The 26859-nt window shown below is 45.3% G+C and overlaps 1 protein-coding gene across 1 annotated transcript in view; it reads right to left on the reverse strand.

Annotated features, from left to right (window-relative positions):
- Nucleotides 1–7046: 7046 nt before the first annotated feature.
- The window catches only part of MEI1 (meiotic double-stranded break formation protein 1), an 89212-nt gene continuing 69399 nt past the window's right edge, over nucleotides 7047–26859 (reverse strand). The window contains exons 24-31 of the mRNA XM_060245361.1: nucleotides 18241–18419; nucleotides 17431–17512; nucleotides 17136–17326; nucleotides 16340–16421; nucleotides 15539–15645; nucleotides 14588–14719; nucleotides 8445–8554; nucleotides 7047–7278 (exon numbers count right to left, since the gene is read on the reverse strand). Coding sequence (XP_060101344.1) covers nucleotides 7233–7278; nucleotides 8445–8554; nucleotides 14588–14719; nucleotides 15539–15645; nucleotides 16340–16421; nucleotides 17136–17326; nucleotides 17431–17512; nucleotides 18241–18419 — 929 coding nt within the window. The 3' untranslated portion in view covers nucleotides 7047–7232. The remainder of the gene's footprint in view (nucleotides 7279–8444; nucleotides 8555–14587; nucleotides 14720–15538; nucleotides 15646–16339; nucleotides 16422–17135; nucleotides 17327–17430; nucleotides 17513–18240; nucleotides 18420–26859) is intronic.

The following is a 26859-nucleotide window of genomic DNA, read 5'->3' on the forward strand; positions in this document are numbered from 1 at the left end:
AGCGAAACGGACAAACCTCGCCCACTTATAGGCATAAGATTGCCTAGTAGAAGACTTTCTGCAGTTCAACAGGACGAAGCGCGCCCGGTCCGATAACTGCGAGCGCTGAGGTGCCACGCCGTCAATTTCAAGTGCGGCACATCGTGGTGCAGGACCTGGCCCCGCTGGGAAAGTAGAAGGTCCGGGGCCTGCGGAAAATGATGAAGTTCCCCGCTGGCGAGGCGCAGAACTATCGGGAACCACTGCTGCCTCGGCCACCAAGGGGTGACCAGGATTCCCACCGGTCTGTCCCGCAGAATTTTTTGCACCACCCTGGTTATCAGAGGAATCGGGGGGAAAAGGTAAACACTGAGGTGGCTCCAAGGAACCAGGAGTCCGTCCCCCAGAGACCCGGGATCCGCTCCCCCCCTGCTGCAAAACAGGTCGCACTTTTTGTTGTCCTGCGTTGCAAACACGTCCAATTGGGGAGTCCCCCAACACCGGAACACTGGACTCAAAAACTCCCAGTTGAGCTCCCATTCGTGCAGGGAGGCCCCCCCTCGGCTGAGGAAGTCCGCCCGCACATTCAGCTCCCCGGGAAGATGGGTCGCGGCAATCGAAACCCCCATGGTCTCGCAGAACTCCCAGATGGTCGCGGCAAGCAAGCAGAGGCTGCGGGAGACTGTGCCCCCTTGCCTGTTGACATATGCCATAGCCGTTGTATTGTCTGTTAGAATGGCTACAGAGTTGCCCCGAATCAGCGTCTGAAAGGACTGGAGAGCGTGGTATATGGCCATCAACTCCAAGAAGTTGATGTGCCGGTGAAGATGGTGGTCCGTCCAGGGGGCCCCCACACAGAGACCCTGAGTGTGTGCCCCCCACCCCCAGAGGGATGCGTCTGTCGTGATTGTTATCGTCGGAGCCCGCTTCTGGAAGGGGACGCCCTCCGTCAGCCAGCGCCTCAGGCCCCAGCAGTGCAGGGAGGCTACCACCCCCGGGGGGACGTGCAACAGTTGAGAGAGAGAGTCAACGTTGCACTGGAAGGTCCTCAGGAACCATAGTTGTAGTGGGCGCATGCGGAGCCTCGCTAAGGCGATGACAGACGTAGTGGCCGCCATGAGTCCCAGCAGCCGTTGGACCTGCCGAGCTGACAAGACAGGGTGCTGACGTACTGCGTGGACCATCTGCACAATGGCGTCCGCCCGATTCGGGGGGAGAAAGGCTCTGCAGACCGTAGTGTCCAGAATCGCCCCTATGAATTGCACCTTCTGAGACGGGCAGAGGTGAGACTTTTCCCAATTGACCTGTAACCCCAGGTCCGCCAAGAGAGTCAAAGTGACGTCGATGTGCCGCAGAAGGAGTTCCCGGGAGTCCGCCACCAGCAGCCAATCGTCGATGTACGGAAACACCGTTATCCCCTGCAGCCGCAGGTAGGCCGCCACGACCACCATAGTTTTGGTGAAGACTCTCGGGGCTGTACACAGGCCAAAGGGTAGGGCCCGATATTGGAAGTGGTCCTCCCCTATGGCAAAACGCAGGAACTGCCGGTGACTCGGAAGGATGGAGACGTGGAAATATGCGTCTTTTAGATCCAATGTCGCCATCCAGTCGCCACAACTGAGAAGCGGCAGAATGTGCTGCAGGGACACCATGCGGAACCTGTCGCATCGAACGAAGAGGTTCAGGGCCCGGAGGTCCATGATCGGCCGTAACCCCCCATCCTTCTTGGGGACAGTAAAGTAACGGGAGTAGAAACCACGGCCCCGCTGGCCCAGAGGGACCACTTCGATAGCCCGTTTGCAGAGGAGAGATTGTACCTCTTCTTGGAGGGACGGGGAAGATGGGGTAAAAACAAAATGCGGGGTCCGGGGAGGACGAATGAACTCTATCCCGTACCCGTGCTGGATAACAGATAGGACCCATAGGTCCGAAGTAATGCGGGACCATGCTGGCAGGAAAGGGAAAAGGCGAGTAGGATCCACAGCCGTGGATAGGCATGGGGCCTGAAGGCAGTCAAAGGCCCTGTTTCTGTTGTTTGGATCCCTTCTGTCTGGTCGACTGGGTCGAAGACGGTGAGTACTTGGGTTTAGCCAGATATTGCTGGCGAGGAAAAGTAGGGGACGGCTTTGTACGCCAGGACTGTTCCGGTGACTTGGAATATGGCTTCTTGGGCCACGGTTTCCATTGGCGTTTTTGAGGCCGAGAAGTGGACACCCCCAAGTTCCTGGATGTCTTCATGCTCTTGTCTAACTCTTGAAGTACAGAGTCAGTGGTGGAGCTGAAGAGACCCGACCCATCAAAGGGAAGGTCCTCAATGAAAGCCTGTGTGTCCGGCTGGAGCGCAGTGGACCGCAGCCAGGAGTGACGTCGCAGTGAAATGGCCGTCGTCAGTGCCTTGGCGCACGTGTCCCCAGAATGTTTGGCTGCGTTTAGTTGTTGCTTCGCCAACAGCATACCCTCCTTCTGAAGCTTCTTCAGGGCACTTCTACTCTGATCCGGAAGGGTATGGAGGAGAGTGGAGACCTGGTCCCATAGGGCATACTGGTACCTGCCCATACATGCCGAATAGTTGGCTATTTTAACGCCAAGGGAGCCTGTTGAATAAAGCCGTCGGCCCATAGCATCCAGCTTCCGACCCTCCTTATCGGGCGGGGTTGAGTGTGTCTTCTTCGCCTTCGACGAGGAAGATACGACTACAGAATTGGGCTTTGGATGGGTATAAAGGAACTCTGCTGTGCTCTCTTGGATCCTATACATATGATCCAGGCGTCGTGAAGACACTGGGGCAGAGGCTGGCTTGTCCCAGGAGGACTTCGTGGTCTGCAGCATGACATTTGTGAGTGGGAGCGCCACCGCTGTTGACGTGTCCCTCTGGACAATGTCAAAAACACTGTCTGTGACCACCGGTTGCGGCTGTTCCGTGGTGAGGGACAATGACTGTGCCATTCGTCTAACCAAATCCCCGTAAGATTTCAAGTCCTCTGATGGGGAAATGGGAAGCTCGTCCGACGTTTTGTCCGGCGGGGAAGGGACCTCAGGGGAGGAATCTTCCATCTCGTCCGGGGACGAGTCCCGGTGAGACCGCGGGGACGCCGAGTCCGAAGGCTCCGAAGGGTTCCGCACCGGTGGCGACACTGGTGCCGATGGTTTGATGATGAGCTCAGGAGCAGGCTTGGGGCGTTGTTCGACCTCGGGTGATTTCGGTGTCGAGACCGGCGCCGATGCAGCTGCCGTTGCCGTTGCCGATGCCGATCGCTTCGGGGTATGGTAGGACGTCCGAGAGCGATACGATGAATCTGACCGCTGGTCCCACTCCGGTTGTTTGAGGGGAATCCACGGGAAGGGTGGCGGCATGGAGTACGCTCCGTACAAGTACTGCCATTGGCGCTGGTCCCAAGGCACATGGGTCACAGGTCGATCGTGAGTGTCCTCACGGTGTGGAGAACGAATGTCAAGGGGTCGAACCCGACCGACGTCCCCTTGATCTCGCAGTGGGCTTCGGGGGCGGGGGGTCCTTGGGCCTGGTGTAAGACGGCCTGTTGGACTCTTGTCGGGTTTGAGAGGTTGCGCCGACTCGATCTCGGAATCCGAGTCCGATATGACGAGCTGGGTAGACATCGACGAGATCTGGGGGCTCCGTCGATGCACCGGTGATGCGAAGAGCTTCAGTGGAGGGACGAGCCGCGTCGGTGCCGGAGGTGATTCCGGAGAAGTCTGCAGTGGAGGCTTAGAGTGTTTGGCCTTATCGGCCTTCTTAGCCTTCTTAGGCTTTTCCACGTGCTCTCCAGCGTCATCCTTGAGCCGTTTTGCAGGCACAGAGGGATCCGCTACGGAAGCCGAGCCCGAGCGCTTCGGTGGGCGATCGGCGTCGGTTGGAGCTCGATCGGCGTCGGCCGTTTTCGATGTCGACGGCTCGACGGTCACAGCGGTCTGTTCCTCCGCCATTTTCTTAGGGGTAAGCGCCTGCTCCATGAGCGCTGCAGCCAGCCTTGCCGCCCTGTTTCTCCTCGTCTGCTTAGAAAAACGGGCGCAATGTCCGCAAGAGTCTGGTTTGTGGTGCTCCCCCAAACACCATAGACACAAAGAATGTCCGTCGGGTGGTGCGATTTTACTACCGCACTTAGAACACCGGCGGAAAAACCCCCACCGCCTTTCCATGCGAAACCAAAGGCGGGAAGGGAAGAAAAAACGGGGGGGGGGAACCACCCGAGGGTGGAAGAAAAAACACACCCCAGACCCCCAAAAAAGAGAGAGCTAACTATTCTACACTATACTATACTAAACTAACACTAACTACACTAACAAAAAGCAGCAATCGAAAAAGAGAACGAAGTTCACCGACCGTAGCCTAAGGATCGACTGATCAGCGCGGCGGTCAGAAGAGAACTGGCGGGATGTCCGCTCCCCGTCCCGGTGGGCATGCGCAGTGGGGCGTCTGCGCATGCGTGCGGGGACGGAGGCGCGGAAATCCGCAGCTTTGAAGTTTACCGATCGTGATCGGCGCAGGCGCCTTCTCCCATCGGTGTGATGCACAGAGACCACGAAGAAGATTGTTATTTGCTCCCCTCAAGCTAAGAATTTTAGAATCCACAATTCTTCCCTTTGACCATTTCTGCAGTAGTGAAATTCCCCATACTTAACATTTTAAAAACTGCACAAAGTGTGAAATTTTCTGCAGTAGACTTTTCCTCTACTTTTCCCAGTTTTAGTGAGTTCTGAAAACATGAGATAAAGAGAAAACTTTGAGTTTGCACCTGGTGAGGAAAATCTACTGCAGAAAAATTGCACACAATGTGAAGTTTTTAAAATGTCAATGCAGGGAATTTCACTACTATGGAAATTGTCTTTTCCTGTTTTCATAAGAACATAAGAGAAGCCATCCAGTCCAAAATTCTGTGTCACACAGTGATCCAAACTTAGGTACAATCAGGAGGTCCAGCAGTGGGCCAGAACTCCAGAAGCCCTCCCACTTGCCCCTCAAGTACCTGCCACTAATGGACCTCTCTCCATGTTTATCCAACCCCCCTTTTCCGACACACAGTGACTAGAATTGTACACAGTGTTCCAAATAAGGCTGTACCATATATTTATACAGGGGCATAATGATATATTATTTGTTTTTAGTCCCCTCCCTAATAATCCCCAGCATGGCATTTGCCTTTTTTATTGCAGTTGAACACCATGTTGACATTTTCAGTGGGTTATCTACCATGACTCCAAGATCTCTCTCCTAGTTAGTCTCTGCCAGTTTAGACCCCATCAACATATATTTATAGTTAGGAATTTTGGTTCCAATGTTTATTACTTTGCACGTGCCCACATTGAACCTCATGTGCCACACTTACACCTGCTTGCGCAGCCTTGACAGATCTTTCTGGAGCGCCTCACAGTCCTCTGATTCTCACCAACCCGAATAACTTAGTGTCATCTGCAAACAGCCACTTCACTGTTTCCTCCCAGCTCCGATAATGAGCAAATTAATAAGCACCAGACCTAGTGTCAAAACTGTGGTACTCCACTGCTTGCTGCTTTCCACTGTGAAAACTGCCCATTTAGGCTGACTCTCTGTTTCTTGCTAATTAACCAGTTTTCAATTCACAAGAGAACTTGTCCCTTTATTCCATGACCCCTTTACTTAGGAGCCTAAAACTTTCTGAAGTTTAGCTAAACATCTATTGGGTCACCCTTGTCCACATATTTGTTCACACTCTCAAAGAACTCTAAAAGGTTAATAAGACAAGATCTTCCCTTACAGAATCCATGCTGATTATGCGTGTGCCAAAAAAAAAGAAAAGTATTTTTTGGGTTTAGGTTTAAACCCCAAAAATATAAATATTTCTTGATATTCCCAAATCCCAATACCAGTATGGTATTTGAATTTAGTAAATATTCAGGAAAGCTGGATTTTTTGGCTCCATTATACCGTATAGGACCATTATAGTTAGTGGTACCCACAGACTATAGTGGATAATTGATCCAGGGATATCTGGGGCTTGGGGGGGGGAGTGTTTTTTGAGCTAGAGGCACCAAATTTGCACCATAACTGCTGGTGCCTCTCCTCAACCTCCCCCCAAGATAAAAAATTGAATCAGTGGGTCTAATTCTACGGGCCCCAGAAGATGCCCCCATCCTTCATTACTTTCAATGGAGGGGGAGAAAGGCATTTTAAGGGATCATGGCCCCTTTAAATGCTTTCTCTAAACCAAGTAACTCTGCAGTGAGAGTCTGAATGCATTTAAAGGGCTTGTGGTTCCTTTAAACACCTTCTCCAAGTGGCAAGTTCACCCAGAAAGCATTTAAAGGAAAGCCAATTAAATGCCTTGCCATTGAGTTGTGCAGCTTGGAGAAGGCATTTAATGGGACCACCACATCCCTTTTAATTTGGCTATAAAGCAACCCTGAAAATCCCAAATATTTTCAGGATTTTCAGGGCTTGGTCATTTTAGATAGCCAAAATGCAGCCCCATTCAATAACTGGCTTTGAAAATACCCCAAAAATACCAGCAAAGTATTTTTTTCAGCTCAGGTTATGCCAAATGTACACTCCTAATGCTGATTCTTCCTCAATAGCTTTTGTTGATCAGTAAGCCTACTAATTCTATCTTTAATAATAGATCCCACCAGCTTACCATTTCGCCTTCCCTCAAGGGTTTATGTGTATAACAACAGCCCTGCTTTTCCTTACAGGTGTTACTAATTAGTTTCTCACAGCCTGTAAAGATCCATACAATGTAAACAGATTTCTCTTCTACCAGCACAGTCATGACCTTAGACGGCAGCTTCTTAGGGAATGCTTAGTTCATGTATGCAAATTGTTGATCATCATTGTTACTGCTGAAAGGCAAAATAAGCCTAATAACTAAAGTGCTAACCACAAATCTGGCAAGATGTATTACATTTCTTGATCCACTGCAGTGTTTCTCTTGTGACTGATTAGCTGCATAATACACCCTATGGTATTACATTTACCATAGCTGATCCTTCTCATCTGAACATGGAGGTGATTCAGAAAACAGAACAGGTTATTTACTTATGTGAAGTGCTTAGACAAAAGAAACAAAAAACAAGAGTTTTTTAAAGTTTTATTATGGAGTTGTATCCTGAATAGCTTACTAAATCACTTGTTATTTCCTGAACAGATTTTCATCTCTGACACTATATTTGTTTAACTCTGCTGACTGGAAAGAAGTTGCAAAGACAAGTTGCTTTATTCATCCATTATGTTTCTGTGCAGTATTGTTTGTTTCCTTATCTCAGTTTCTAATGTGCAAGAGTGACAATGCCGCTCCTCCAAGACATCTGAATTCAAAGGCATGAGTGAAAAATCAAAAAAAGAGCTGTAAAGATATACTGCCAAGAAAATATTTACAGTTATGTTTAGAAGTCTTTAGCTACAAATCAGTCCCTTTATTTAAGCCACATGTTTCATTCCTTTTCAGAAATGTATATAAATAAAGGTTTCAGGTTAAGCATGGCCTTATTTGTCCTGTTAGTAATGTTTCTTCTTAAGCCAAAAAAGAGAGTTAACCATAAAATGTTAAAAAGCACTCTCACTGTGAAGAAGCTGAAGAGAAAACCTTAGGATTCACAGTTACTTCTTTTAAATGTTGTCTGCTCTTACATTAATAGTAGCACTATTCTTTTGTTCCATACTTTCCCCTTTAATCCCTAAGTAATTACTGTAAATGACAAAACTGTTCGCAACATTCTCTTTTCTGCTGCTTCTCCTCATATTTTGAACACTATTGCTGGATGAACAACAAACCACCACTGGTAAAGCTTACTAGGGGTACTTCAAGTAGCAACCCCCCCATCTGCAAATGTCCTCTACCCACAAAGGGAAAACAAAGAATAAAGAAGTGAAAATCAATATCTTACTTTGGCCATTCTATGAAAACATCCACATCATAGTACTACAACATCAATAATACATTTCTGGCTACTTTAAAAGAAGGTAAAGGTAGTCCCCTGTGCAAGCACCAGTCGTTTCCGACTCTGGGTTGACATCATGATGTTTTCACAGCAGACTTTTTACGAGGTGGTTTGCCATTGCCTTCCCCAGTCTTCTACACTTTCCCCCCAGCAAGCTGGGTACTCATTTTACCAACCTCGGAAGGATGGAAGGCTGAGTCAACCTTGATCTGGCTACCTGAACCCAGTTTCTGCCGGGATTCAACTCAGGTCGTGAGCAGAGAGCTTGGACTGCACTACTGCAGCTTTACCACTCTGTGCCACGGAGCTGCCTCTGGCTACTTTACTGTATTCTTTTTATCTATTCTTTGCATTGTACAGTGTCTGAGCTCAAATGGGGAGAAAAAGACCAAAATCAGAAAATGACAGACTGAAAAAATAAACCTAACAGACTCCTCATAAAGTAAGTAACAACTAGCAAACCTAGCCTGAACTTCCGTCCCAGCCACCTAGCTGCCTGCATCTGACATTTGGACATTCTTGCCAAAGGATACACCATGCTTTGATGGGTCTGTTGAATCCTGCTTGTTGAGGGAAGGCTTTCCAGCAAGGTTTGGATAAATGCTCTTTGGGTTGAATCCAACTGACATTCCCCATTCTGAAGCTGGCATTGAAGTGAAAGGTATTACAGAAATAATTAACAAGTATGTTCCTTCACTACCTCCAATAGCAATAAAGGGCATGTCCAACAGCAATAAAAAAAACACGTCCAGATGGCAGCTTTCTATACTGCTGGCTGAACACTGTAGAATTAAATCGAAAGCATACAGGAAGGCCGCGGTCAGACGTACATTTTTATCCGACACAGCAGCAGATGCTCATCGGATTGAAAGTGCACGTCCATATGACAACATCTGGGAGTAGTCGGTGAGTTGTGGGTATCCCGTCATGCTGCGACTTACTGTTGGACTTTTTTGATAGCGGATAAAATCCGGTTCTAAATGCTTGACGACGGGCCAAAAACGGATTTCCCCTGTCTGATCACGCCAGCGTTAGCGAGTCGTCTCAACTTGCATCCCAGATCAGTGCCATTTTTTTAAAATCTTAGCGATACACGCATAACCGCAAAAGGATCGGCAAAAGGCAAAAGGCGGAAGGGCTCCTGGGCGCTTTAAGCACCACAACAGATGAATTCCGAGCAACTGCAAATGTTTCTTTTTAATTTTGTGGGGTTGAATTTTGTGACACAATCATTGTTTAGTCCGTATTTCTAGAAAATAGTCCCTGAGGTTGAGCCAATCAGCGGCATTGTTTATGCACATGCGCAAAGGCCGGGCCATCTGATCAGTCAACGACGGGACAGGCACTCGGCAAGGTGGAGGACGGGACAGGCACTCAGCAAAACAGGAACGCCTTGCTGACGGATTTGATGGTGCGTCTGACTGCGGCCGAAGAGTTTTTCATTAAAGAAAGGACAGGTTGCTAACGTGTAACTGTAGATCTGCGAGTGGTCATCTGTGCATTCACACTCATGGGATAGAGCGCCTGCGCCAGTCCCCAAATCGGTACCTAAAAAGCCCGGGATTTTTTTGCACTCGGCACCAGCAGGCATGCGCAGGCATCCCAGTACGCATGCTCACTGGTGCCAGCGCGAGGATCCTGCCAGTTCCTTCCTGACCGCTGGAAGCCCCTACTGGAGGGAGACCGTCAGCAGTGGGGAAGGAGGGCGGGTAGTGTGAATGCACAGATGACCACTTGAAGATCTACAGTTACAGGTAAGCAACCTGTCTATCTTCTTCGTGGTCTCTGGGCTTCACACTCATGGGAGATTAGCAAGCAAAACATACCTGGAGGCGGGAAGACGGTCAACCAGAAGAAACAGCTTGCAGCACCGCAGCTCCCAGACGAGTCCTCTGCTGAGCATGCACATCCAGCGTGTAGTGCCTCATGAAAGCATGCGGAGAGGACCAGGTGGCAGCCTTGCTCACGTCCGTCAGGGAAACGCCTTTCAGGAACACCACCGACGTTGCCATCGCTCTTGTAGAATGTCCACGAATGGGCCCAGGCAACGGCTTCTTTGCCAACAAATAACACAGTTTAATAGTCTCAGTGAGCCATTTTGAAAGCCGCTGAGACGAGATTCTGGAACCTAACTTAGGAGCAGCATAAGAAACAAAAAGATGCTGGTCCTTACGAAAACTCTTGGAGTGACTCAAATAAAACAATAAGGCACGCTTAACATCTAGAGCATGCCACCTACGTTCCTCATCCAAGGAAGGTGTAGGATAAAACGTGGGCAACCAAACTTCTAAGTTAAGGTGAAACTGAGAAACCACCTTGGGGAGAAAAGAAATATCAGGAGCTAAGGACACCCCAGACTCCTGAAAATCTAGATATGAGTAGTCACAACGCATAGCCGTGAGCTCCCCTGCATGGCATGCTGATGTGATGGCTACCAAAAAAGCAGTCTTCCAAGACAGAAGCTGTAACAAACATGTGGCCATTGGCTCAAAAGGACGCCGAGTCAGCCTGTCCAACACTAAAGTCAAATCCCACAACTGTGGGGGTGATCTCGATGGAGGATGAAGCCTAAGCAAACCCTTCAAAAATCTCTTAGAATGAGGGTGTGCAAAATCTGAATGCCCCTCAACTGGCTCATGGAACGCAGATATCGATGCCAGATAAACTTTAATGGAAGAAAAAACAAGGCCAGCATCAACCAGAGATAACAAAAATTCTAAAATCACCGATAATCACACCCTTTGGGGTGAAACTGTAGGATCAACTAAAAACTGAAGAAACTTCCGCCACTTCCTATCATAGGAAGCGCGAGTAGACAGCTTCCTGCTGTTCAGGAAAACGTGTTGGACTCTGCTGGAGAACTCACAGGGTCGATGAACCACGCTGTCTGCTTCAGGTGAGGCACGTTGTGATGGAATACATGCCTGTCCTGAGCTGACAGAATGTCCGGTTCCGCTGGAAACTGGTAGAAGACCCCCCTCGCCAGTTGGAGCAAGATCAGAAACCAGTTCTGCCAAGGCCACCACGGAGTCACCAGGATGCAGGATGGTCTCTCTCTTGCGATCTTGTTTACAACTCTTGTCAGTAGTGGCAGAGGTGGGAACAGATATAGGAACCGACCTTCCCACGGGAACAACAGACCGTCTCCCAATGACTCTGGATCCAAGCCCCCTCTGGAACAAAACAGAGGGCACTTCCGATTTCTGGCTGTTGCAAACACATCCACCTGAGGGTACCCCCAGAGCTGAAACACGGGTTGAAGGAAGCGCCACTGTATCTCCCACTCGTGCGGGGAAGCTGCACCCCTGCTCAGCGAGTCTGCTTGCAGATTGAGCACCCTAAGAGGTGCGCAGCCTTCACAAAGATGTCGTGCTGCAGGCACTCCGACCACAGTTCCAGAGCCAGCACACAGAGCCATCGAGAAACTGTCCCTCCCTGCCTGTTGATGTAACACAGGGCAGTGGTATTGTCTGTTAGCAGAGCAACAACCTTCCCCGCCACCATGGGGTGGAAGGACCAAAGAGCAAAGTGAACTGCCAGCAGTTCCAGGTAATTTATATGATAGTGAGTCAATTGAGAAAGCCAAGGGCCCCCCACACACAGAGAGTCCATGTGAGCCCCCCAACCCCACAAAGACGCATCTGTTGTGATCATCACAACAGACGCATCTGTTGTGATCGGAGGCAGACAGCAGATGTGATCGTTTTTGCTGACACATCTACCATGTGCTTTGCTGCAGCCAGTTGTTGCTTGGCTACAGCAAAGCCTTTCTTCTGCAGCTTCTTCACAGCAGACCTCTTCTCCTCACTCAGGGAAGACAGAAGGGGGGTGAGTTGTTCCCACACCGAGTATTGGTATCTAGCCATGCAAGCAGCATAGTTAGATAACTTCCTCCCAACGTTGTCCAACTTCTTTCCCTCCTTGTCTGGTGGGGAAGAGTGAGTCTTGCAGGCCTTTGATGAGGAGGACATGACCACCGAGGTTGGCTTCGGGTGGGTGAAGAGGAATTCGGCACCAACCTCTTGGATGCGGTACATGTGGTCCAATCTTCTTGATGACACAGGTGTAGAAGCAGGCTTCGCCCAGGGCTCCTTCACCGCCTGTAAGATGTCCTTTGTAACAGGCAGGGCAACTGCCGTAGACGTATCCCGCTGATGATGTTGAATACGGTGTCGTCTACAACGGGTTGCGGTTGTGTCACCAAGAGGGAGAGTGCCATCCTCTTCACCAGGTCCCCATACGACTTCAGATCCTCCGATGGTGAAATGGGAAGATCCTCAGCAGTATGTGACACTGTCGAAGGTTGCAAAGCCCTTTTTGGATCGTTGGTACCGACCTCAAAGTCTGATGATGAAGACTCTCTCCTCAAGGAGTGTTCCGAGAGCACTGGCGTTGACGCTCTGATGGGTGACCAGATCGACACCAATGACCTAGGCTGGACTTCCTCCACCACGCCGCGTCTTTTAGGCGGGATGGACACCGATGCCGACGGACGCCGCCGAGAGTGCTGTGAAATCCTCGACATCTGAGACGCCTTGGATTGCTGGTCCCAGTCTGCAAATTCGCGAGGGGGGTACCATTGGTACGGCGGGTATGGGTAGGCGCAGGGAGAAGGCCACTGGCGCTGATCCCACGGTGGAAGCGGTGGGAAGCGACGAGCTACGGTGGATGGTTCCAGCTCTCTCCGACCCCTCACCCGATCCAGCCATGCCAACGGCTCCATCGGTACCGACACCTCTACCTCCGAGACAGAGTCGCTCTCACTCCAACGCCTTGACCCGGAAGAGTGGGAACACTGGGTAAGGTCGATCTCTTGCTCTGATGCCAACAGACGCAACTGCTGCAAAGCACTGCCTCTCAACACCGAAGGGCTATGGTGCGGGGACGCCAAGATCTTCCTAGATGGAGTGGCTAGCATTGATGTCGAAGCGTCCTGAGAAGGGGAAGGAGTGCAGGACGATCTCTTCTTCCGCTTCTCCTTAGATTTCACCTTCTTCGGTGCGGATGATCGGGTCCCTGAGTCATCCCGACGCTTCTTAGACGGGGTGTCCACTGACCCTTCAGATGGTCGTTTTGTGGACCGCCTGCGCTCAACCGGCATCTCGGTCCTGATCGGCAATGTATCGGCCAATGTGACCGTCGAGGCCGCAGCCTCTCCCATCGGTACCGACGGGCCCGATGCCATCTTCTGAGGACAAAGTGCCAATTCAACCAACGCAGCCGAAAGTCTCACTGCACAATTCTTGCGCGTCTGTTTCGAAAAACTCAGGCAGTGCAAGCAAGAATCAACGCGATGTCCCTTGCCCAAACAAAGGAGACAGAGGGAGTGGCTGTCAGGAGGGGCAATTTTCTTTCCACAGGAACGGCACCTCTTAAAAAAAACCCAATGCCTTTCCATAGACGCCAAGGAAAAACCCACACAGGAAAAAAGTCTGAGGGGAAAAACGGGGGGAAAACAGGGCCCCGAAGGGCAAAGTCCAACACATTTTTTTAAACACTATCTAACAACTAACTAACTAACTAACTACACTAAGAAAACAACAAACGGGCTATATACAACAAGAAGAAATAATCCGAAGATTACTTTACCGACCAGGAACACGAAAGGAGATCCTCTCAGCGTAGCGGTCAGAAAGGATCTGGCAGGATCCTTGCGCTGGCACCAGCAAGCATGCATACTGGGACACCTGCACATGCCCGCTGGTGCCAAGCGCGAAAAAATCTCAGGCTTTTTAGGGATCGGCACAGGCGCTCTATCCCCTGAGGGTGAAGCACAGAGACCACGAAGAAGATTTATCTTTTACCCAGTTCACCTTTCGAATGTCCAAATATCTCATTTCTGCATAGCAGCTGGCAATACTGGTCCCCATCTAGGGATGTTTACTGTTACGAACTGAAAGCAAACCAGTATCTATGTGCCCATGTAACTATGCTGCATTCAGGGAACAAGATAAGGTTACTCTTCTTCACCTAGTGCCAACTATAGATATTTTGCTCCTGGAGTCACAAGCAACCACCTCTCCATCTCATTTTTTTGTCCTGACAATTCATAAGAAAAGCCGGAAGAACAATCTCTCTTTTTTTGGTATTTTTAATATTATTATTTTATTTATTTATTTAGATAATTTATATTCTGCCCTTTCCCAAATGGGCTCAGGGCTGGTAACAACATTTTAAAAACAGTATAAAACAACAGCTAAAACCAACAAAAGTGAACAGTACAGTTTGGCGGCACAGTTGGGCACATCATAATATACTGTCTCAAACAGCAAATAGTATAAAACAATTATCTCATCAGAGGTGGTGTTGCAGCATAGGGCCAACCAACAGAATGAGACGCCCACTGCCTCAACCAAAAGCCTGGTCTTTGTGTGTGCATGTGTGAGCGTGTGAGTTTGCAACTGGAAGTCGTAGCAACCTCTGGTGACTGACCCCTACTGGGAGCCTAAAGGATATTAAGGGCTGAATAAAACCAGCCCTGGCCCTCCAGTTTCTGGTATTCCAAGAAGATCTCCCATCCAAGTTCTTGCCAGAGTCGCCCCTGCTTAGCTTCCGATATCTGATGAAATTGGGCTTGCCTGAGCTATCCAAGTCAGGGCTCTGGAAGAACAATCTTAAAGACCTCACAGTTAGCAAGTGCTCATTATTATTCAGTCACCTATGCCAAAGTACTCACCTGGAGAAGAAAGGAGTGAAGAGCACTAACTGTAGCATCAGGAAGTTCCGACAATTTGGTATTTGCAGCTTCTTCAAGTACACGGCTAATTTCACTTTGAGATATAAGACTGGTGTTCTGATAGTGCACACACTAAAGAAGAAAAAAAAGCATTTGGTAAGTTATATGTGAATTCCAACATAGACTTATCTGTTGAGAACAGAGACACAGAAGCTGCCACAACTGTTGCAAAAGGTGCTTCAGCAATATTCTAGAATGTTAGAAAGTGTTATGTTATGTAATCACTTTGGATATACTTGCCCCATTTTGGGCAAGGAATAGGGATAGAGGGCCCACTGAACCTTTTTCAGTTTGATGATTCTGCAAAAGCTTACATTGGAATTAAACCTCCAACATTATAAAATGATGTGTTTTCAGGGCAGGAAAGACCATTTCATCACACATAGAAGTGCTCCTTGTCTAGCACCACAGGGAAGGAAGAAGAGACTATGCCAACTGTTCTAAAAACTGGCATCTTGAGGACAAGTAATATTTGGATTTAGTGATGTATTAAGTACATGTATAGAAATATTGGCACTCTTAATTCATATTAAAGTTTTGCTCATTACCCCTTTTTTGTATAAATACACAGCTTTGATTAGCTTCCATTGTCATGCACACTAGATACTTTAAAATAAACATTTTATTTAGAATATATGTACCCTATTTTCAGGCATTAAGATGCCACAACATGGCTTTAAAATTAGAAATCTAAAATATTAATACATATAATAAATTTAAAACAGCAACAGACTAAACATCAGATTTAAATTTAAAAAGTCATATAACATGCATTTTATGAGGCCTGTATGTGCTCATCCTTGACGTAGGCTATATGAATGAATGCAGGCATACTGTATACAAGAACATGATATATATTTGCAAGATAATTGTTTATATCCCTGTACTCACCAAAGTAACAAGTCTGAGAATTTCAGGGTGAAGAAAGGAATTTTCACCACCATCCAGAAGTGTGACCAGCAAAAATTTATTCCATGGTTGTGAAGCAATATGACTTGCTAAAATTGGAAAAAACAGCCACATATATTTTCAAAAACCTAGTTGAAGAGATTCCAAATGACTGTATCTGTGCATGTGAATTTAAGATCAAGAATTTTTTTAAATTATATTTTTAAACAGAAGCAGTATTTTTGGAGATAAAATATCTCAATCAGAAAGTGGTTATTGCTGGCTACATTATAATTAAGTACTGTAATTTATTCCCAATCAAACTGCACCAAGGGAGTAAAGAAAATATACATCCAGAGAACATATAGCTGTTATATTAGTAATTTATGAAGCTGAGTTAAATACAAAACCAGAATTGTTCGGTGATGCCTATGATGCCCCTCATTGCATAATATACTTGATTAGCTTCATACTGTACTAAATTAATGTCATAAAGTTGCTACACAGGTCTTTAATGTCACTGTCACTCTAGTGAGCCAGTGTAGTTTAGTGGTTATAGTATCAGGCTAGGAACTGGGAGACCAAGTTCAAATCCCCACAGTACCATGGAAGCTTGATGGATGATCCTGGGCCACTCTCACCCTAACTTGCTTCACAGTGTTGTTGTGATAAAATGGAGGACAGGAAAATGTCAGCCATTTTGAGTCCTCACTGGAAGGAAAGGTCCACATCTTACCACTCCAAATGCAGAGACTATGGAGCAAAATAAATAGTGAACATAAATAACTGTGACAAAGGCTGTACCAATGCCCTGGTTCTTCCCATGCAGGTATTCCAGCAAGATTTCCAGACAGCCAATAACAGTTTGTGACAGCAACAAGTCCTTCTGTGAACATAAAGAAGAGTGGACAGAGTTATTCTCACAGAAATCCTATGAAAGACTGCTTCACAGTAGGTGGGTCTTTATCATGTACTTGCTTCTCCCTGTGACATGTGGTGAAGCAACTCCATATCCCTCTCCTGCCCATCAACAGAGTTCAAAATGCTGCTTGTTGCTTAATAGACTCTTACTAGAGGACGAGCAGAAGCTATTACTATTAAGGAACTTAAGGCAGACTTAAACATTCTGGGGCTTATACTCAATCTGTACCAAAAATAATAGAATATTCCAGGGGTGCCATACGTGGTGCTCATAGACACCTTTCCTGCTGTCCTCCATGTGTTTTTTAGAAAGTGGGCATAGCCAAGTGGGGCTTTTGCCCTATGAGGGTTCTGATCAGTCATTGCAGATTAGCGCCGCATATTTTGTAAAACATTGCTTTGGCAGAAACTGCCACTGCCACACAGGGAACTTCACAGAGTGACTGAAGCTAAACTGCAGTAGCCATTTTTTGGCTGGTTCCACCTTCCATTACACCTATTTTATAGCAGCCATTTTTTTATAGGTGCCTGCTATATTGTATCAGAATTGCAAACATGCCCGCAGACTCAGAGGTCAGGGACTCCTGGAATAAACTAATTAATTCTTTCTCTTTGGGCTGGTATTTTAAACAGGACTGCTGTTGTTGGGAAATTTTTATTTATATTAGTAGACTAATACCTGAACCAATAGGTTCTGCAGACTGATGACCAAGGATAAGACATGCCGCGTAGCCAAAGGAAACAAAGTGGCATCCTCTTTTGACAATGCCAGCTCCCTCCCATTCTTGTCCGTGTGATGTACAACAAACTTCACAAGGGAAGAAGAGAGGTTCTGCCTAAGGAAGGCTCTTAGAAACTGAAGAATGCTGACTGGATATAAAATCATATATTAGCATGAAAGAAACCTCCTGATCCCACACATTCCTTCCAGAGTTTTCCCAGTGTTGAATGATTCTGACAAAGATGTCACCTACCAAAAAGCAATGTGGACTTCTCCTTCCTGAAAGCAACTGCACGGAAGACTTGATCCACCTCCAAATAGATCACATGATGCACCTTTTAGAAAGGAATCCCAGGGAGTGGGATGGAGAAAGGGGAAAGAAGCAGACAGGTCTGCAGGACAAAAGGCCACTGCCCAGAGTCCTCCAAAACCTGGCAACAGACCAACATGCAGCTCATCCAATTTATTCCCTAGGTTATTCATTTATGACTGAGGCTATATGAGGTCAATATGATTGAATATACACCACTAACTATACAACACACTTTTGAGTCATCCTCATTTGAATAGGACAGTTTACGCATCTAAACTGATGCTTCCTGTCAGAGGATTAGGGAATGACATTAGCTTACATTCACAATCATTAGATACATTCATTTATCCATTCCAGCAACACCAACAAAACACCAAAGAACAATGAGAGAGCATCTGGAATTATTCCAGTTTATAAAATAAAAGTTTTAATTCACCAAGTGATCTTGAATTGGCTGTTTCCAAAGCCACATTTGATATGGTTTGCCTCATTTACATATACTACCCACATAGCTTATGGTATAGAGTAATTTGCAGCAAAAAGCCAGCTCTACCTCTGGATGAACAAAACATCAGTTAAAAATACAAGTTTTGAGGAGTAAATAGGAGGTTAACAGTGTTCAATTTTGCCTAGAACCTGCCCCTAATTAAAAATAAATTATGAACAGTTATCAATAAAAAATTTTGTTTTCATGTTACTAGTTTCCTCCCCCTCTTGACAGCTTGTGTACAAACCTACAGCATTTCTAACCTCCGTTTTGTAAATATGTTGCTGAGTCAAGAGAGCAGCAGTCAACAGCCAAGCAGAACACAGAAGTGTTTCACTGGACACCGGTTCAGAGGGAGAAGGCACAGGCAGCATCCAAGTGAGCTGGAGAACACTCTCAAGTAGCTCTAGCAAAGGCATATTGGAAAGCAACATAGTCACCACTGCAAAAAAAAGAGGGAGAGGTTTGAACAATAGGCCACGCCATAATGTTGGTAGTAGAGCAAGAGGTCAACGTAGCTACCAGCAACAACCGCAGAGAACAACAAATGTGATCAATGGACATAACCCTCTCCTTCCCGCAAAACTAAACATGTATTCAGCCCTTAGATTCTTAGACCATCCAATATATCTTTTAGCCTTTGCAGGATATATTATCAATAAACCTAATTCTCAGCGTGGTCAAATCTGTGGCAACTTAAATCCAGAGATCAGAACCATAAACAGACAAGATTGACCTTCCTACAAACTTAAAAAAGACCCAGGTTTGCAACAACAAAAAATGTAAATCTCTCTCTCTCTCTCTCTCTCTCTCTCTCTCACACACACACACACACACACACACACACACACATATATATACTGGGGCGTTAAAACACTCCAAAATATTAGAAGCAGCACCTGTAGCTTAAAAAAACCCCCAAACCCTCTCAATGACTATTGATAAGATTGCTAGGCAACCACTATAGTATTGCCAGCTTTCAATACTTAGTTTGTCAGTAAAAGGCAAGGCAAGGACCCTCTCCAGGGCTATTTTTGGCCTTTGAGGGATGACTCATTGGGGCCAGGTCCATCAGCAACTGCCAGGTGACTTGCAACCACATCACTTACATGACTCACTGTGGCCCCACATAGATAGAGACTTACTTTGGGACAAATTGAATAAATTGAACATTGATAAGCGATTACTTTTCCTTATCAGAAAATTGCATACCTCAACTACCTGCCAGGTTAAATGCTCTCTAGCCGGGAAGTTAACGGCAAAAATCCCATCGAATAAGGGTGTTAAACAGGGCTGTATTTTAGCCCCCTCCTTATTTAACCTTTTCCTTAATGATCTAGCACAGACGTTGTCTGGCGCCGGCAGTCATAGCCATAAACTTGGTTCCACTCACGTGCCATTGTTACTGTATGCAGATGACGCTTTATTAATGTCCTGCACACGAGTGGGTTTGAAGCGTCTTTTTAGCCGCTGTCTTGAGTATTTTGAAACTAATAAGCTCCATCTTAATTTTGAAAAAACCCAAATTCTTGTTTTTTCAAGAACTTGGAAATTACTCAAATGGGATTTTAATGGAAATAAAATAGAGCAGGTTAGACATTTTAAGTATTCATTTTCAATACAATGCATCATGGACTGTACAGCGAAGGTCTGCAATTAAAATGGCCAAGGCCAGTGCTCAGGCTATCTGTCGTTTCTTCTACAATAAGGGCAACCAATTTGTGCCGGCTGCTCTGAAAGTTTTTAAGGCCAAAACATGTGCGCAATTACTATACGGTATGCCATTATGGATTGGTGCGTTTGATTATTCCTTGGAACGCATCCAAGCCAAATTTCTTCGTAAAATTTTGGGAATGCCATGTTGTGTGCCTTATGCAGCCCTATGCCTAGAATTGGGGCAGGTTCCTCTTGAAACTAGGGCTTGGCTTCTAACTGTTAAATATTGGTTGAGAATACATTATAATTTTGATCCTTCCAGTTTTATCACTCCAATGCTCTCAGAAGCCAGTTACTCTATTTGGTTAGACTACATTGAGAAAAAGATCAGCTCTGTTGGTTTATCCTTAGAGTCATTATTTATGCTCTCACAATCAGAGGCATTTCGTATGATCAAAGCCAGAATTCTGGATATTGAATTACAAAATCTTCACAGTGCCGCTAATAAAATTTGTTCGCCTGTGAGTCTAGGGTTCTCGTTTGATGTTGGCCATATGGCCTCCTATCTCTACTCTTTGCAAAACCCTCAACAGCGTAGGGCCTTCTCATTGGCAAGATTCGATGTTATGCCATCAGCAGTTTTATATGGTAGATATCACAACATATCCTATGCGGCCAGACTGTGTCCGTGTAAGTCTGGATCTATTGAAACTATTTCACATATTCTTCTGTACTGTCCCTTTTATGTAAGTATTCGTTGTCGATTTCTGGATCCTATTCTTCTAAATAAGATGGGTCTGGCTGATCCAGAGAAGGTGCAGTTTCTTTTGAAGGATGTTACTCCTGACATAACCGTGAATACTGCCTTATTCCTGTACTGGGCCAAAAAGACTCGTCAAGACAAGGAACAGTCGTGTTGTTTCATTTAACTGTGATCTTATGTAATTGTGCTCTAATCCTGAGGGGTTCAGTATTTTAACCTATTCTCTGTTTCTCAACCCATTGTTCTCCTTAACCTGTTTTTATATGCCATTAAAGGTTGATTGATTGATTGATTGACTTCCATGAGCAGCAGAGACTCAACAGACACAATTGTACTTATTGTTGGAAGAGAAGGACCAGATGTTGACTCTTAGCCTTAGCCTCCAGAGAGGGGTTACAAGAGTCAAATAGATAAATAGGTAAACTGAGTTTCCTTTCTGTTTACTCTTCTGCCTCTATTAGACTGATAATCTCAGGGAATTGCCTCCTTCCTTCCATTCACCTCCCTCCCTCCCTCCCTCCCTCCGTCTCTGTCTCTCTCTCACACACACACTGATAATCTCAGGGAATTGCCTCCTTCCTTCCATTCACCTCCCTCCCTCCGTCTCTGTCTCTCTCTCTCACACACACATTCAAGGAACACATTTTCTCTCAATCTTCAGCACCATGGATGCAATTTCCATCTGCATCAATCCAGGTAGTTCAAGTTAATTAAACATTCAAAATACCAGACAGAAATTATAAAAACTGCTAACTCCTAATCCTCTCAAAAAGTTTATACCAAGTTTCTTTACAATATGCATAGACTCAAGAGTATAATTGGTTTCTCCCAGTTGCTCAGCAGCAACTACACCAATACATTCCTGAACACAAATCTCCTTTATTTCTTACAGAAAAAATCTCCTACTGTCTATGGAATAAACATTCTCATAGAATAAGAGATGTGTCACTGAAATATTTGATCTTCCTATCAAAAGGTATAGCTAATCAGGACACAGTCACAATACTAAAAGGCATATCTTTCTTATTATATTCAAAGGTTTATAGTAATTTAAACAGTTTTCAATAAAAAAATGTCCCTTGTTAATAATTAATGAATGAAAAAGGGCTAATATTTTAAACATAACTAAAATAATCTAGGTTTTGATTCAAACCCCAGGGTTCTAATGTATAAAATCTATAAATGTACCAAGCTTCGTGTTGTTACAAGATCCTTTGGTAATCAATTTGATTATAAGGGCGTGGTTGAAATTTTATATCGCACAAAATCTCAACTCATCTGTTATGTTGCCCTTTTCAATAAAATGCATGACGTTGGGAGCTTCTTTAATTTGATGTCTGATTCTTGATTTATATAATAATTGTATTTTTATAGCCCTCTTGGAACACCCTATATATAATAAATTAAACCGGCATATGACTAAATAAATTACTCTTTTTGTATTACAGTTAATAAAAAAATTAAGTTTTAATGTCCTGTCTTTGTGATGTGTGAATTCTTTAATTTTCATTGCCTGTACCACAGGCATTACAGCTATTACATTTAAAATGCTCTTTGACTATATTTTTATTTTGCTGTTTGTCATCTGATCACACCAGTCTGTCTCTCAAGTTGGTGGTTCTCTTAAAGGCTACACATGGCTTTTCTTTGCACTCCAATAGTTCTGGCATTAGCATCAAAGGAGGGGCAGTAGTTATCTTGAATATAACAGATTATGAAGAGGAGAATATGCAACCATTAAGAGAAGATATCTGTTACAAACGCATAGATCTGTGGGGTCCTGAAACTATGGCAAATAACTGGAATAAGGAGCTTCAGGTTTCATGATTTTTAAAAAAAAACAAATAATTTTTTAAAAATGGAATGAGAACTTTTAAAAAGCAATGAGTGTTTTAGATTAAGCTCAAATAATAAATGAACAGAATAGCAGCTGTTATTAGCATCTGCTAAAGTTATTGCCAGTAAAATCTTATTAAATATAGTAGAAGAATAAATAATTATTTCTGCTCAGATTACTTTTATTTTCCTTTCTTTTCAAGTTCCTTCCATCCAAGGATCTTGGGCAACAAATATGGAGCAAGGAGGCCATGTAATTGTGCATTTTGGCAGTCAAGGTAATAAAGGAGCACATCTTGCATCCAAAGCTTCCTGCCCTCCCTATTAGGTGGGGCTGGATGTCAGGTCTGTTTCGATTTGGTCATCAAGTGAATAATGGCTGAGTTGGGGGCAGAATGAGAGAACGGGAATTTTAATCTGGGGATTGGACTCAGTACAGGGACTTGAAACACTTCAAACCCGGCGGGATGGATGCAGATTCATCCCATGCCTCCCGAAGTCCCTCCAGATGCATGGGAAGCATAGGTAGCAAGGACACTGGTGGAAAGTCTGACTGTACAAAGCTTGTGTACTATATCAGTGATCTTCAGGGCATCACTGGTTAGTTGAATATTAAGAGTGGCAGCGCTGCACATTATGAACTCTAGGTATGCCTTGGAGCCCTCCAATGGAGACAGTGGAAAGACAATGCCAGATTCCGGCAAGGTGAGAAGATTGTCATCCACCTCTGAATCTGATGCATTGGCTCCAACCTCCAACAGTTCTGAGGTGGATGGGTGGGAACCTAGAATTTATCCCAGATGGCGGGGAGTGATGTCGAGGGCACCAGCAGAGCAATGGAGGGAGCTGCAACCTCTGGAGAATGAGAGAAGAGAGAGGCTGAAATCCCAGCGAGAGTGGGTACAGGAACGGCAGGCAAGCCTGAGTGAGGTTGCAAAGTCACAGTCATGGCTGAAGGAATTCTGGGGAAAGGTTGCTGAAGGTAGTGCTGTGGAAGTTGGGCCAAGGGGTCTCCAGGTCAGTATGGCAATGGGTGTCTTTGGTATATGATCACAGGACTGATAGAATGCAACAGCAAGTGGGAGTAATAGCAATCCAGGTAGTGTCAAGAATAACACCAATGAGGTGATGGAGACCTCAACTCCAATAAGTATTTACAGTGTTCCCAATAAGTGATAGCGCTAGATGTTGAGTCATATTGGTAAAAGTGACAACTATTCCAGGACCTAGACTGGCCATTAGGATGTGGACAGAGGCTTGGAGTTTCATGAGCCCTTGAACAGTGTAAGCCCCAACATACTAGTTCCAAGTTGAGGAAGTTGGAAGGAAGGCAGCTGCACACAGAAGGTGATCTTGAGCAGATATGCACCACCTCAGTAGCTGGCAATTGATTGGAAGCAGCTGTCATCATGAAGGGTTGGTCTCAAGGTATCAGGTGCTGAGGTCTCTGCAGAGGGAGTCTCGGGGCCAAAGAAATAGTATTGGTATGAAAACTGAGGTCAAGTCCAGAAGTTTCAATTCTTCAGTTTCAGGGCCTCCGAGGATGAATCCAACAGCTATTTGGGCAGTTTGTTGGACTTGTGCTTTTTTTGCATTGCAGCCAAGGAAGCTGCCAAATGAGCTGACTCTCCCCTCTGAGATGGGGAAGCAGCAAGGTTCTAGAGACCAAAGACTGAGACATCACTGGGCAAAGGGAGGCCTCCAAGAAGTGGCTCTTCAGTCTTGTGGCTCTGTTTTTTCTGGCCTGTTTTGACAATGGGTGCAGGAGTCAACTTTATGACTTTTGCCCAAGCAAAAGAGGCAAAGAAAGTGCCCACTGGTAGATGGAATTTTTGCCTCACAGTTATGGCACACTGAAACAAGTCTTCAATTCTATGTGACAACCTGGGAATAAGTAGGTGAAGGGAGGGATCCGGGGGGGGGGGGGGAGGGAGGGAGGGAGACAGACAAAGATGAAAATCTCACAGAGGATTTTTTTTTTTTTTGTAAATCAAAGACGATGAGAAAAAGCAAGGGTTAAAAGGCTGAATGAGGCAGCTCAGCAGAGGAACGCAGTGCTGTAGGTCTACAAAGCGCAGCAGTCAGGAAGAAACCGAGTAGTAAAGCACTTTCTTCTTACTCCAAGTCCTGGCAAAAAGCTAGCTCTTATATTTCTCCAAGGTCAGGTTTGTGCACGAGCACAGTGCCCATGTGTGGGATTGCACCGAGACCACAAAGAAGATCCTGTTTGTTTGACTATGCTAATTGTTAGTTAGGTAGGACATTGAATAGAATTTCCCATGTTAGGAGGAAATCCCATGCGTAATGAAGCAGCCTTTGGTCAGTTTGTAATTGACCAAGTTTTGTCACATAAGCATTTTTGGGTTTCCTTCTCTCCTTCTTTGTTCTAAGATCAGATGTAACTTGGTCAGATAGACTGTTTATTGTTTTATTCCTCCATGTAATCCTTCCTAATATCACAGTAAACTTTTCTTTTAGATAATTCGCATGTCTGCTGTTATTTTTGTGTGCCAGCAAGTTTGGTGTAGTGATTAAGTGCACAGACTCTTATCTGGGAGAATTGTATTGTATTAATACAGCACCATGAAATGGTTTTAAATAATTTAAATATGTAATTATGTTTTATTGGTAGTAATGTAATGTTGTGAGCCGCCCTGAGTCCGCTTGCAGAGAGGGCGGGATATAAGCTTAATGTAATAAATAATAAATAAACAAACTAGGTTTTATTCCCAACTTCGCCACATGCACCTGCTGATGTGACCTTGAGTCAGCCACAAGTTCTCACAGAGCTGTTCTGCTCAAGAGCAGTTCTGGGAGAGCACTCTCAGCTCTGCCTACCTCACAGGGTGTCTGTTGCGGGAGGGGAAAGGAAATGAGATCATAAGCCGCTATGAGACTCCTTTGGGTAGTAAAGGGTGGGGTATAAATCCAATCTCTTCTTTTTTTTCAAGAGGTTATGACCCCCAGTGAATGTTTCCCCTACCACAATGTGTGATTTAAAAAGAGTTTCTGAATAGAAATATTTTGTTTTCTTGGGCATTTTTCTCCAAACCCTGTTGGATTACAAAAGCTAAGGATCTTCCCTAGAGCCAGCCTCACTGCTGGATAGCAGAGGTATTTCTGCAGTTTGCAATCAACAGAAGAGGACAATTGAGTGAGCTGCATCATCAATATGGGTTTTAAATTGCCAGCCTACCAGTAAGGATGTCTGCCAAGGATCAATCCAGCAGCGGAGAACACAACCAAACCATCCGACTCCAGAGATCTATGAGTGAATATAAGCCCTCCCTAATATTGGTCCCAAGGCTTAGCGAACAAATGTTTTCCATGTGGAAGGCAGGGTGCAATGTGCCCTTCATGTGCAAGACACCTTGCAGGCAACTGAGAATGAAATACCCCAAAATGAAACAGAAAAAGAGGCTTTCCTTAAAATGGATGCCAAAGCCCAACTGTCTTATTAGTGACAAAGAGAGTCCTATTGTGGTTAAAAGAGCTCTTTCAGGCTTTTAAAAGCAAATGTGAGCACCTGTTGCAAAAGAACATTATGTTCCTAAGGTACACCCAAAGAATACAGGAGGGAGACAATGTTAGAAAGCGTTTGGGCAAAATCATTGGGCAGGTTTCAGAAATGGAAATTGCTGGCGTGGAACTGAGTGAACACATTAAATACAGCTATATGGATAAGTCTGCCAGCCTCATTTGCTGCACAGAAGTCTGCTTTAGAATTGAGAGAAGCAGTCTCTTGAATTCACATTGTTGTTTCTGAGCGACAAGGATCTGCAGAGATCTGTTAATGATGCCACTGGGGCGATGTCTGTACTGAAATTGAAACAGGCTAAATAAAATGTTGTTTGCTTTTGCTGCAAGAAAGCTGGGCATGTTGCGAGATTCTGTAGAAAGAGAAGGGGCATTGAGCAGCGCAGGGAGAGGTGCACTCTGCAAAACAATGGGACTCAGACCAACAGGAGAGATGAGAGGAAATGTAAGTCTTCTAAATAGTTGCTTGTGTTGTTTCTAACAAAGGACCACAAACGAAAGATTTATGGTTGCTGGACATGGTTCTTTCTTGCATGTTTGTAATAAATTAGTAAGGATCTTTTTATTGAACTGGATGAAAGTAGAAGACAGGCAGATACAACCCCATTAATTACTGCTGGCGTTGGAGTTTTAAAACTCAAAGTACTGAATGCGGATGGAGAAGCTATTGAAATATTTCCTAATGAATGCATGTATGTACCTCAATCAGATCAGAATATTTTGTCTGTTTCAAAACTTGCAGAAGGAGAAAATGAAGTTTGTGATAAAAGGAGATACATGCCATATCTTTCACCCAGAATCTGGCCCTAGAATAGAGGCAGAAAGGATCAGTAAATTCAGTAGATGATGCAGAACATGTTTATCAGAAAAGACAAGGGAAATGTGACCATTCAAATTATCTTTTGGGCGGGAATGGATCTACATGTTTTTTGAGGGGGGGCAAAATTAAAAAATGATGCCCCCTTATGGGCCATTCCATCTTACGGTCCCATAGAATACAATGGACTCCATACCCAATTTGGCACCCCCCCTCCATCGGCGCCTGGGGTAAGCACTCCCTCTGCCCCTCCCCTAGATCCATCCCTGCTTT

Source organism: Heteronotia binoei, chromosome 8 (genome assembly GCF_032191835.1).
Source record: "Heteronotia binoei isolate CCM8104 ecotype False Entrance Well chromosome 8, APGP_CSIRO_Hbin_v1, whole genome shotgun sequence".
Lineage (NCBI taxonomy): Eukaryota > Metazoa > Chordata > Lepidosauria > Squamata > Gekkonidae > Heteronotia > Heteronotia binoei.